At 55.0% G+C, this 12,212-nt stretch overlaps 1 protein-coding gene across 1 annotated transcript; it reads left to right on the top strand.

The window, feature by feature from the left end:
* Window positions 1–2,834: 2,834 nt before the first annotated feature.
* CMTM3 (CKLF like MARVEL transmembrane domain containing 3) lies at window positions 2,835–11,110 on the top strand. The gene is made up of 5 exons (XM_008139875.3): window positions 2,835–3,105; window positions 6,267–6,422; window positions 8,364–8,459; window positions 8,829–8,949; window positions 10,004–11,110. Exons 1-5 carry the CDS (start codon window positions 2,959–2,961, stop codon window positions 10,030–10,032), a joined length of 549 nt encoding a protein of 182 aa, XP_008138097.1. The 5' UTR covers window positions 2,835–2,958; the 3' UTR covers window positions 10,033–11,110.
* Window positions 11,111–12,212: the final 1,102 nt, after the last annotated feature.

The raw sequence follows: 12,212 nt of genomic DNA, 5'->3' as shown, positions 1-12,212 counted from the left end.
GGATTTCATAAACGTGGAATCATATAGCATGTACTGTTTTGATTGTGGCTCCTTTCATTCAACATCCTGTCTGCTGAATGCAACCATATTGTTGCACTTACCAATGATTTATTCCTTTTTATTGCTGAGATGCTTTCCCTGGAAGGGATGTCCCACAGTTACTGTATCCCTTCCCCTGCTGATGAACCAACGGGTGGTTTCTACATTAAGCTGTTAAAAATAGAGCTGTGGACATTCGTGTACAAGCCTCTATATAAACCCGTGCCTTCATCTCTCTTGGGTAAATACCTACAAGTAAAATAGCTGGGTTACATGATAGACCTCTGTTTAACTTTTTTTTTTTTTTTTAATCCTCACCTGAGAATATGTTTATTGATTTCAGAGAGAGGAGAAGGGAGAGAAGAGGGGGGAAAGAGAGAGAGAAACATTGGTTGTTTTGCCCCAACCAGGGATCGAACTCAAAACCTAGGTATATGCCCTGACTGGGAATCAAACCCACAACCTTTTCTGTGTACGGGACGATGCCTAGCCAACTGAGCCACACCGGGCAGGACTTTTTAACTTTTTTTTAAAATATATTTTTGTATTGATTTCAGAGAGGAAGGGAGAGGGAGAGATAGAAACATCAATGATGAGAGAGCATCATGCCCACAACCCAAGCACATGCCCTGACTGGGAATTGAACCCTGACCTTCTGATTCATACGTTGGTGCTCCACCACTGAGCCACGCCAGCTGGGCCTGTTTAACCTTTTTACCAGCAGTGTATGGAAGTCCCATCTGCTATACATCCTCATCAGCACTTAAATAGTAGCATCCCTTTTCATTAAGCCATTTTAATAGGTGTAAAGCAGTACCTCATTGTGCCTTTAATTTGCATTTCTAGATGTCATGATGTGGAGCAGCTTTTCACCCATGTGTGTACTAGATGTTCGTACACCTTTGTTGAATTGTCTGTTCGAATCTTTGGCCCCTTTTAAAATCTGGGTTGTTGCCCTAACAGGTTTGGCTCAGTGGATAGAGTGTCGGCCTGCAGACTGAAGGGTCCCAGGTTTGATTCCATCTAGGGCAGGCGTCCTCAAACCACAGCCCGCGGGCCACATGCGAGTGTTTTTGCCATTTTGTTTTTTTACTTCAAAATAAGATATGTGCAGTGTGCATAGGAATTTGTTCATAGTTTTTTTTAAACTATAGTCCAGCCCTCCAACGGTCTGAGGGACAGTGAACTGGCCCCCTGTTTAAAAAGTCTGAGGACCCCTGGACTCTAGGGCATGTACCTTGGTTGCGGGCACATCCCCAATAAGGGGTGTGCAGGAGGCAGCTGATCAGTGTTTCTAACTTTCTATCCCTCTCCCTTCCTCTCTGTAAAAAATCAATAAAATCTATTTTTAAAAAATAAAAAAAAATCTGGGTTGTTTTCTTATATTGAGTTGCAATTTTGAGCCACATTTTAATTAACATAGATTAGAACCAGGTGGTCCTCTGATCTAACTCCTCCCCTCCCTGGCCTGCTCCCAGGGAATTTGGGGTGAATCCCAAACTCCAGGGCCTGGGCCACCACAATCTGTCTCCTCTCACTGGTCCCTAGCTGAGTCCTTTCTGCCTGGTTGCCCTCTGAACCTGCCAGACATCTATTACCAGCAATCACCTTATTCAGGATTTTCTGGATACATTTACTGTCTACCCACACCCCCAAAATAAGCGGGGGCTTCCCCTCCGGTTGGGCTCCCAGTTCTGCTGTTGAATGAATCCATAAGTAAATGAATGCCTCTTACCTAGCTGGAGAGGCCGGCGAAGTCTTCTCTGAGGAAGTATTGCTGCTTTCTGATCACAGAAGACTCAAGGACTGATCAGACAACAAGGTGGGAAAGAGCACTCCACGCAGAGGGCATAGCACATGCAAAGGCCCGGTTGCAGCAGGGAGCCTGGTTTAAGGAACCGTGAGAAAGCAGATGGGCGGAAGGGAAGGCGAGAGAGGGCAGAGAGGGGTTATGTTTTGCCCTATACGGAGACCCTGGGCAAGATGGGAAGCTCCCAAGATTCCCATCTGCTTCCTCGGAACCGTGCAGGGAGGAGACAGGAGTGGCCTGAGGTCTAGGGGGGGCCTTGGTGGTGGTGAGAAGTGGACGGAGAAGACAGTGTAGGAGGTGAAGATGCGTGGCCTTCGTGGTAAGAGAGAGGCTGAGCGAGAACAAGGCCAACCCCCGGGATTCTGGCTCTTGGGGTGGAAGGACGGAGGGCAGTGCCCCTCGCAGAGGCCCGGGCAGCCAGAATGTCACGGACTGGTCTTGGCTCCCCTGAACTGACGCCCTGAGAATGAGCGTGTGCGCAGGCGCGCGCGTGTGTGCCGTGTCTAGGCCACGAGGTTTGTGTCTCGGCCTCCCTCCCCCTGAATAAAGGGGTGCGGGCGGGGGTGGGCGGAATGGCCAAGAGAGAGCGGGTGGGGAGCTGACGGCGCGATCAAAGCCGCGGGAGGACCAGGCAGAGCTTTGCTGTTGGGACGCCTAGGATCCTGGGCCCCGGCCCTGTGCCCGGCAGGAAGCTCGACGGGAGACAGCGAGTGCAGACCACCCTTCTGGGTTGTGGCAAGGACAGACGGGTGGGAGCTCCGACGGGGTCCTCGAGGGTGGCAAACAAGTTGTGGGGCCTCCAGGACAGGGGAGAGAGGAGAACGTGAGGGGTCTGAGGGAGCCCCAGGCCAGCGCCGCGGCGGGTCCCGGGTGCGAGGGGAGGAAGGGAGGAGAAGGAATGAGAGCGGAAGAGGGGAAGGGAGGTGGGAGCCGAGGAGGGGGCCGGGGAGAGGCGGGGCCGGGGGCGGGGCGGGGCGGCGGGGGATGCGCCCCTGCGCCGAGCTCGCCTGGCCTTTCTCTCCTTCCGCACAGCCGGGGTTTCCGCTTCCCTCCCGGGCGCGGGAGGTGAGGGAGCAAGACCGACCCTTGTCCGTGCAGCCGCCGCCGCCATGTGGCCCCCAGACCCGGACCCCGAGCCGGACCCCGAGCCCGCCGGCCGCTCCGCGCCCGGCGCGGGTGTCCCGGGGCTGCGCGCCCTCCTGCCCGCGCGCGCCTTCCTCTGCTCGCTCAAAGGCCGCCTCCTGCTGGCCGAGTCGGTGAGTGCGGCGCGGCCCCTCGCGGGGCGGGGGCCCCTGTCCGGCGCGCCCGGCGGATCCCTCCCGGAGCCCCGTCCAGTCGGGCAAACTCGCCCGCGTTTAGGACGGACTCGCCGAAGCTCAGCGCGCGGGGCAGAGGCGAGGCGGGGCCCGAACCCGTGATCTCCCGGCTGTTCCACGCGCGAGTGCAAAGCTGGGGGAGGCAAAAACGGTCTCGAGCCTCCAGGACTGGGGTGAGAGGGGAATGTGAGGGCTCCGGGGAGCCTGGGGAGAGGTCCCGCGACGCGGCGCTGTGTGGCCTCGGGCGCTTCCGCCCTCTCTGGGCCCGGGGAGGATTCAGCCCGCTCGGCCCTCCTCGCACCCGGCGTCGGGCGCCCTTGCCCTCTTTCCTGGGCGCAGGGAGGGCCAGCCGGGCCTCGAGCTGCAGGGCGGAGGCTGTGGTGGAGCCCAGCCAGCTGGGATGGGGACAGCACCGAGTGGGAAGGGGACCCCTGGGAATGGGTGAGGCCCCAGCAGCACTATGGGGGGCACGCAGGCTGAGGGGCGGGGGCCGGAGCCCAGCGGGGTGACTTCATCCCCCTCCTCCCCTTCCTAGTCGGGATCCAGCCGCCCCGCCCCGCCCCCGCTGAGCTGCTTCTTCCTTCCCGCTCCCCCCACCCGGGCCAGCCAGGCCTTTGTCCTCAGGACACTGCGAAAACCCCCGCACTGTCCGCGGACCCCGTGGAGGGAAGGGGAGGAAGAGACCAGGAAGAGGGGACGCGGGCTGAGGGAGGGGCACTTATTCCTTAGATCCCCAGCAACTCGACAGCCTCTGTCTGTATTCCCACTTTGATGACCAGAAAGCTGAGGCGGGAGCTTAAGGGATTTGACAGGTGAGGCCTGGAGGACAGCAAGGACCGAGGGGGATAGGGGTCAGGAGGCGGTCTGTGGCCCTATCACCTCTGTTGTGCCTGGGGTCAGCCCAGAGGTCAGCCAGGACCTGCCCAACTCCCAAGTGAGGCAGCAGGACCCACAGCCCTCACTTCAAGGGGTTGCCTCCTGATTGGCCACTCCAGCCCCACCCAAGAGATCGATGGAAGCTACTTTCAGGGAGAAGCCTTGAGTCCACCATCCACCGAGGGGACCCCAAACCCACCCCACTCAGGCCCCCTCATAAGTCAAGGGGTAGCTGGCCAGAGCATAGAGGAGGCCCAGGGCAGAGCTGGGAGTCGGGAATCTGTCTGGGAGTGTCAGGCGTGGGGAGGGAGGGAGGGTGGGCACTGAAGTCGCAAGGGGAGCTGCACTCACGACTTCTGTAGTCACCTCTGGTCTGCCCCCAGGCCCACGCAAATGGGGAGGCTGGCAGGGACAGGAACGGGGCGGGCGGGGTGGGATGGAGCGGGGAAGGAGTGGTAACTAGGAATCGGAGAATGAGGAAACAGGAATCTAGAGGGGGATCTCCAGAATCAGGGGGGGGGGGGCGGGAAGGAGTGGGGGGACAGGAAGGAGAGGGACACAAGAACAGCTCACAAGTACAGCAGGAGCTGTAGACAGGCTGAGTCAGGGTCCCACACCTTGTCTTCCTGGGAGGTGCTAGCAGGCTCGGCTGCCTCTGTGTCCTAGTTAACCATCTGTTCGAGTTGGACTCAGCTATCCCCTGGGCCATGTTCAGTACAGATGTGGGTGCCCTGGGGACTTCCTGTGATTTCTGTAGCTCATTTGTCTGAAGCAGCCTCAGTGCTTCCTGTGAGGCCTCTGGGTATCCCTGCAAGGCCCCCTGGGCCCCACTCAGAGCTACTCAGCCATAGAGGTGTTCAGACCCAGACACAGTGACAGAAACCAGATAAAAGCCAACACCCCCAGGGCAGGGTTGCTTAAGAACGCCACTGCCGGTCAAGCCAGCCCTGGGTTCAAAATCCTGCTATCCTCTTATTAGCTGCATGACACTGAGCAATCACCTCACCTCTCAGAACCTCAGTCTTCTCGTCTGTAAAGTGGGCTGTAAGCAGCACCTGGCACATGGGTGGTGGCGAGGATCCCAGGAGATCCCACAAGCCTCAGCGGGCACTGGCCCAGGCCACCGCCCCACACACACAGACTGCAGAACTACTGGGGGCTCGGCGTCTGGCAGCTTCAGTTCCCACGCACAGTGCATGGACAGGGCTGCAGAGAACATTTTCATTCTAGTTCCTCAGTGGGACCTGGGGCATAAGTGTCAACGCTCCTCTCCTGGATGTTTATTTCTTATCAGTAGTAAAATTTGCAAATATATTAAAAAGTCACAAGAGTTATACTCTTAACACCAATATACCCACCACCTAGATTGTACAGTTGTTAACACAATGGTATATTTACTTTATCACACATCTCCATCTATCAATCCATTTTTAAAAATATATTTTTTTATTGATTTCAGAGGAAAGGAGATATAGTTAGAAACATCAATGAAGAGAGAGAATCATTGATCGGCTGCCTCTTGCACACCCCACATGGGATCGAGCCTACAACCTGGGCATGTGCCCTGATCAAGAATTGAACCGTGACCTCCTAGTTCATAGGTCAACGCTCAACCACTGAGCCACACCAGCCGGGCTCCATTTTGTTTTTCCATGAATTTAGAGTAAACTGCACACATCAGTACATTTCAACTCTAAACACTTCAGCCCCCGTATCTTGAACTAAATTTAAGATTTTATTGTTTTTCAGGTAGATTGCATTCAGTGAACAGTACAGATCTTGTGCGTTGGGAGTGAATTTTTGAAATTGGTTCCTGCTCAGTGGGCTGCCCTTGAGACTGCTTAGGTCTGATGAGCCCCTGATGGACATCATCTGAGTTGGGTGGATTCTGCCATAGAGCCTGGTGGGGTGGGGGCGGAGTGAGCAGCCCCAGAGAGTGGCCTCCTGGGGGGCTGGGCTGGACACATAGGAGGCTGGCACTTCCTGATTGGGTCCTGGCAAGGAGCTGGCATGGGGTCAGGACTAAGGGCCATGCCCAGAAACACTGGGGCAACACAGGTGTGAGCCTGGGCCCCATGACCAGGTCCTAAGCCTGGCAGCTGCAGAACTGAGGGCAGATCAGCTTCCATTCCCGAGCCTCCTCTGTTCCTGACTGCAGGGGGCTCAAAGGTGACTGGGTGAGGGGCTGTGCAAAGGCTCTGACTTCTCGCTCCCCACCCACCCAGGGTCTCTCCTTCATCACCTTTGTCTGCTACGTGGCGTCCTCAGCATCTGCCTTCCTCACCGCGCCCCTCCTGGAGTTCCTGCTGGCCCTCTTCTTCCTCTTTGCTGATGCCATGCAGTTGAATGACAAGTGGCAGGGCTTGTGCTGGCCCATGATGGTGAGGGCTGGGGCCCCAAGAGGAAGCGGTTGGCTGCCCTTTCTTCAATGCACTGGAACGGCTGTTTGCCATTGGTTGGAGCCAGGCGGGTAGACCTGGCTTCGGGTGATCTGGGCCCCACCACTCAGCAGCTGTGAAACCTGGGTCAGGGCCTCCAGGTGTCTAAGGCAAACATGTCAAACTCAAAGGCTAACATGGGCCAAATAAACAAGGTTTAAGTTTATGTGGGCCGCAAAAAAACCAAAGCTTCAATTTTCATAGAAACGTAGGTTTATTTCGATAGAGACATGCTGAATACAAAGGGCTGAAGTAAATGAGTAATCATTAAAATAAAATAGAACATTTTAGTAAAAATTAATATTTTTTCTTGAACATTAACTTACCAGACACTGAATAACTGCACAAATTAATTAGCATAACGCAAATAAACCTATTTTTCGTGTTCTCCGAAAGCGAAATATTTCCTGTGCACACACCAAACAAGTCAGTATAAGACTAATGATGTGGCAATCAGCTGCTAAAATATTCGCTGCTAGTATTAGTGGACAGAAATGGTGCGCCTGCGCGTAAGGGAAATGAATGCAACACGATTATAGTAAACGTTGTAGTTCGTTAATAATTATGTATAACAGGATATTGTAAAAAATTAAGTTACGAAATTCTTATTAAAACATTTCTCATATACCGATATATTGGCTGGGCCACAATATTCCTTCTGTGCCAGGAGTTTGACATGCTTGCTGTAAGGGAATCCCAGACTGCATCCTTGCCCCTGGCCACGAGGTGGCGCTGGTGCTCCCTGGTCTCAGCTACAGGAATTCAAGCCATTTCAACAAGGGCAGGGCACGTCAACTGAGGACTTGCAGGGTTTACCCAGACCCTCACTCAGCCCTCTGGCAATTCGGGGTATCACCCGGGAGGGCCCAGAGCCCTGCCTCAGACTTCCGCTGTATGCAGTGGGTCAGAAGGAACAGCAAGCCTACACTTGAACTCTGGTCTGTCTTTTTTTGTTTAATAAAGTGAGTTTAAAAATTTATTATTATTGCCGAGGCCGGTTTGGCTCAGTGGATAGAGCGTCGGCCTGCAGACTCAAGGGTCCCGGGTTCGATTCCGGTCAGGGGCATGTACCTTGGTTGCGGGCACATCCCCAGTAGGGGGTGTGCAAGAGGCAGCTGGTCGATGTTTCTCTCTCATCGATGTTTCTAACTCTCTGATCCTCTCTGTAGAAAATCAATAAAATATATTTAAAAAAAAAAAATTTATTATTATTGATTTGAGAGGGAGGAAGGGAGAGAGTAACATCAATGGGCTGCCTCTCACACGTGCCCTGACTGAATATGGGACGATGCTTCAACCAACTGAGCCCCACCGTCAGGGTGAACCCTGGTCTTGTCATTTAAAAAAATTTTTCTTTTTAATTTTATTGTTGAGGGTATTACATATGTCCCCTTTGTCCCCTCCCAGCCTGCCCCTGCCCCTGGCCCCAGCTTTCACACACACACACCCCAACCTTAGTCTTGACTTCATCCCCAGCATTCTTCTTGATGGGCAGCACCCTCTATGTCCCCATTTTAGGGACAAGTAAACAGAAACCATAATTCATAAGTGGATCTGCAACAAGTATGTGACAACGTGAGGCCCAGGGGCAGGGCAGTCTCAGCTGCTGGCAGCCTGCAAGCGGCACCTGAGCAGGGGTAGGAGTGGCGGTGGGAGGACAGGGTGGGAGCCCCACAGATGCTGGACTCGGGAGCCAGGCATGTGTTCAGGCTGCCGGGCCCACCCTCCTCCGGAACAGTGGGTTTCCAGCCCTGTTCCTGCTGCCTGGTGTTTTCTGAACCCTCTCCCCTGCCTAAGCTCCCAGCTGGCCCCTCCCCTGTGGTGCCCCACTCCATGGAGCTCAGGGCGGTGTGACCGTGCCCCTCTCCCCCCCCCCCCCCCCAGGACTTCCTCCGCTGTGTCACAGCGGCCCTCATCTACTTTGCCATCTCCATCACAGCTGTCGCCAAATACTCGGATGGGGCTTCCAAAGCGGCCGGGGTGAGTAGCTGCCCTACCCCTGGGAGGGGGGTGGCCAGTGATGCCCCCCTCAAGTTCACCCTACCCCTCCCTCCTAAAGTCCCAGATGCTTCTTAGCATACACGCTTAGCGTCTGGGGCATATTCTCTCTCTGCTTAGGCCCCCAAAGGCCTCTTACTGGAGATCCACTCTGCCCCAGCTTTGAAAGGGTGTTTGCCAGCCAAGTTAACAGCCCCTTTTCCCATTTCTCATTAATGGGAGGGGCCTGTGCCTGCCAATCTGAGCTGCTTGTCCAATCAGATAAACACAGGAGGTGAGGCTGGGGCAGGTGCCTCCCAGTCTCTTGGACCAGGGACTCCCATCCCACCCACCCTGTCCTCTGTCCCACAGGTGTTTGGCTTCTTTGCCACCATCGTGTTTGCCATTGACTTCTACCTGATCTTCAATGACGTGGCCAAATTCCTCAAACAAGGGGGCTCTGCAGACGAGACCACAGCCAACAAAGAGGAAGGTGGGTGGCCACCCTGCGGGCTGGGGCCCTGCTCTCCCCTGAGGACACTTGACACTTGGCTGGTTTGAGGCTGGAGTAGCAGCGTGCCCTCTCTCCCCATGGGCAGGAAGTGTTTTCACAGCCTGGTTCTCGTATCCCTTCATGCAGCACTGATCAGAAAGCCGGTCCCCTCGGACGAGCACGGGGCTCCCCAGGGCCCGAGCCTTTCCAGGAAGGGCGAGCCGAGGGCATGCCTGGCACCTCCATCTCCGTTAAATGGTCCCTGATGAGCCCCCAGGGCAGCCAGTCAGTGGCTTCAATTCCTGGGCACTGTGCACTGGGCTGCAAAGTGACCAGCGCCCCCTGCAGTCTGGCCTGCCCCATGGCTTAAGTGCCAGGGAACCAAGCTCGCTCTCAGCCTTACCCGCAGCGCGCAGACAAGTTCGGCTTGTTCTGCTTTTTATCCAAGGAGAGTGCAGCGGGCCTTCTGGCCCCTCCAGCCACCCTTCAGCTCAGAATGGCTGTGCCATTGCCTAATTTAAAAATAAAGGGGGTGGGGCCTGCAAATTGGATGGCTGGTTTTCCATCTGTGACCACACAGCCGTACCCTATTTCTGATCACAATATAAAACGAGGATTGGGACTGGAGGGAAGGGGGGACTGAAACTGTAAAATCGCCCAAAAGAGGTTTCCTGATCTTCTAGTATATTTGAGTTTCTTAGACAAGAAAATGGTTTTCCCCACATTGTCCTGCTAAATTGTGGGGTAGGGTTGGGGTAGAGATGTCCTGTCCTGACACCCCAGGTGAGAACAGCTCAGGGACACTGAGGGCGCATGGAGCCCCAGAGGAAAGGGCATTTGGGCTCCCACCTGCATTTGGCTGCACCACGGAGGTGACAGCAGCTGCCTGTGGAGGGTCCCTGGCCCTCATGCCAAGCAGACCCCACCAACAGCACAGTCAGCTGCAGGAGGGGCCCGAGTCGGGGCTCCAGCCCATGCGTGGCCTCCAGAGACGGCTCCTGGGCACCACCAGCCAGGAGACTCCTGCCAAGCCTCCTCTTTGCTTTCTTTTCAGAAGAGGATTCCGACTCTGACTCCGACTAAAGGGCTGCCCTGCCCTGGCAGCCCGAGCCACGCGGGCCTTCCCTCCTGCTCTTCTGACCGGCTGGCCGGAGCGAGGCCTGGGGACCGGGAGTGTTGGGAGGAAGGCTGTCACTTCTCCAGAGGAGCAGGCCTCCTCACAGCCCCAAGGTGACATTTCTGAGCCCGGCACGCAAGACGGCGCCCCTTGGCTTAGCCTATCTAACCGCTCTGCACAGGAGGGCATCGTGAATATTCCGCCACTCCTCGTTTCTGTCCCACAGACCTTTAGCCCTTTGACCTCTCTGCCAAAAATAAGCACAAAGGGAGCCATGTGACATCTGTCACAGGGATATTCATACCAGCGGGGGCGGGGGTGGGAGGGAGGAGGTAACGGGACGACTGAAGTAAGACAGAAACCACCAGGGGCCAGCCCCCCAGCCCCAGTGACCTTTGCATTTGGTGCCCCTGCCCATGCCAGGAACTTTGTCGAGAATGATCCTTCCAAGATTCTTTGGTTCAAGGAGCACCACCTCCTTCATTCTCTAAGCAGGGAGGAAGCTGGCCTTTGCCATGCCCTTAACTGACTCCTCACACCCCTGGAAACCATGTCTTCTTCAGGGGACATGACTATTCTGGGTCTAAGACCGTTTCAAAGAAAAGCTCGTAAAGTAGCTTACCAGGTCCAAAAGATCAGGGGTGCCACATGAAGGGACAGCGTCCTGGGTCGCTGGGCAGGCCCAGCCAGAGCCACTCTTCCCTGGGGTCCGCCAGCAGGCGACAGGCTCCTGGACGCTCAGGACCATGTGCTTCTAGAGGCCAGCGCAGGTCTCCCGACCGCCTCACAAGAGGTGAAACGCGCCTTCTGTGTCTCCTAAGGACCTGTGCTGTGTATATATCTTCAGTGGGATTTTGTGACTTTATGTAATTTTTTATACAAAAGCAGCTTCTTAAATAGCATTTCCTGTGACCAAGAGGCCTTGCGAAATGAGCCAGAGTTCTGGACCCATTTGGGAGCATTTGTAACTTTTGTTCTTCTCTTGCATGTGAATCTCCTCCCCTGGAAAAAGCCATAATGAATTAAACCAGACTGATTACCTGCTTGCAGTGTGTGAATAAACCTTCCACCACCCAGAGCAATGCCATCCAGTATCAGCGTCGGCACACGCACACACGCACACACACTTGCTCCATGCCAGGCACCCACTAAGCGTCTCATGCCTGCGCTCTTACTCACACAATCCTGTTTATAGGCCAGGAAACTGACAGAAGCTTTGATGACTTGCCCAGGTCACCCAGCCCCTCTGAGGAGGCCCAGGGCCTCTCAGTATCAGGGCACATCCCACCGCACCCCTCCGGCAGCCAGACCCCGGAGCCCTCGTGGTTGGGAACTGGTTGCACAAGGGACCTCAGAATCGGAGCCTGGGAGCAGCCTCTCGGCACTTGGGCCCAGGCCGATGGGAAGAAGCAAGCTTTCTGCCCCAACTTCCACACACGCACGTTCTGAGAATGTGTGTGAAAGGTGAATGTGCAGAGGCCAAGAGGGGTCACGGTGGGGGTTTCTGCTCGACCTCCAGCCCTAGCCCAGCTGCCTGTCAACACCTGTCCCCGGAGGCCTTGTCCGGTGGACGCTGGTTGTGTTCACCCTCCACCTAACAGGCCCGTTGCAGGAACTGGGTCCACGGCCTTTGAAGGGGCGGGAGGTAAGTCGGAGCAGGGAGAGAGACCAGACCATTTTTACATGTCCATTTATTAAACAAGAACTCCTTCATGACAATTTAATACAATATTAGCGATTAGTGTTGAGAAAATTATTTCCCTCTACATACAAAAATACAGATTTGAACACTATGAAAACAATCAGGACAAGTACCATGAAAAATTGGTCCTTCAAAAGAAAAGGGGGGGATTGAGGGCAATGTGAGGCTTTGTCTGCTGTTGGGGGACAAACCAACAGGAGCCAAGGCTTTGGGGCCCCAAATCACTCCAAGTGGGCAGAGTCCAACCCCTGAGCCAGTCAGAGCGGGGGGTGCCCACCCCAGGGCACCCGTGTCGGTTTGAGAAGCCAGGGTGGGAGCTCTGACCAGCCACCAGCATAAACCAAAGTTTACCACATGGGCATCACCTCAGAACACCCCCCAGCTGTGTCTAAACTGTTAAAGGAAATAGACTTACGAAGTAAAGTGTAATGGTTATTAAATTAT

This window comes from Eptesicus fuscus, chromosome 21 (genome assembly GCF_027574615.1).
Source record: "Eptesicus fuscus isolate TK198812 chromosome 21, DD_ASM_mEF_20220401, whole genome shotgun sequence".
NCBI classification, from domain to species: Eukaryota; Metazoa; Chordata; class Mammalia; order Chiroptera; family Vespertilionidae; genus Eptesicus; species Eptesicus fuscus.
This window is presented reverse-complemented; position numbering and strand designations above follow the sequence as displayed.

Excerpts from the sequence above, each read along its gene's own strand:
- CMTM3 (XM_008139875.3), top strand. The coding sequence starts at position 2,959 with ATGTGGCCCCCAGACCCGGACCCCGAGCCGGACCCCGAGCCCGCCGGC. Across the intron at positions 3,106-6,266 it reads GCCTCCTGCTGGCCGAGTCG|GGTCTCTCCTTCATCACCTT; the intron begins GTGAGTGCGGCG and ends CCACCCACCCAG. Across the intron at positions 8,460-8,828 it reads GGGCTTCCAAAGCGGCCGGG|GTGTTTGGCTTCTTTGCCAC; the intron begins GTGAGTAGCTGC and ends TCTGTCCCACAG.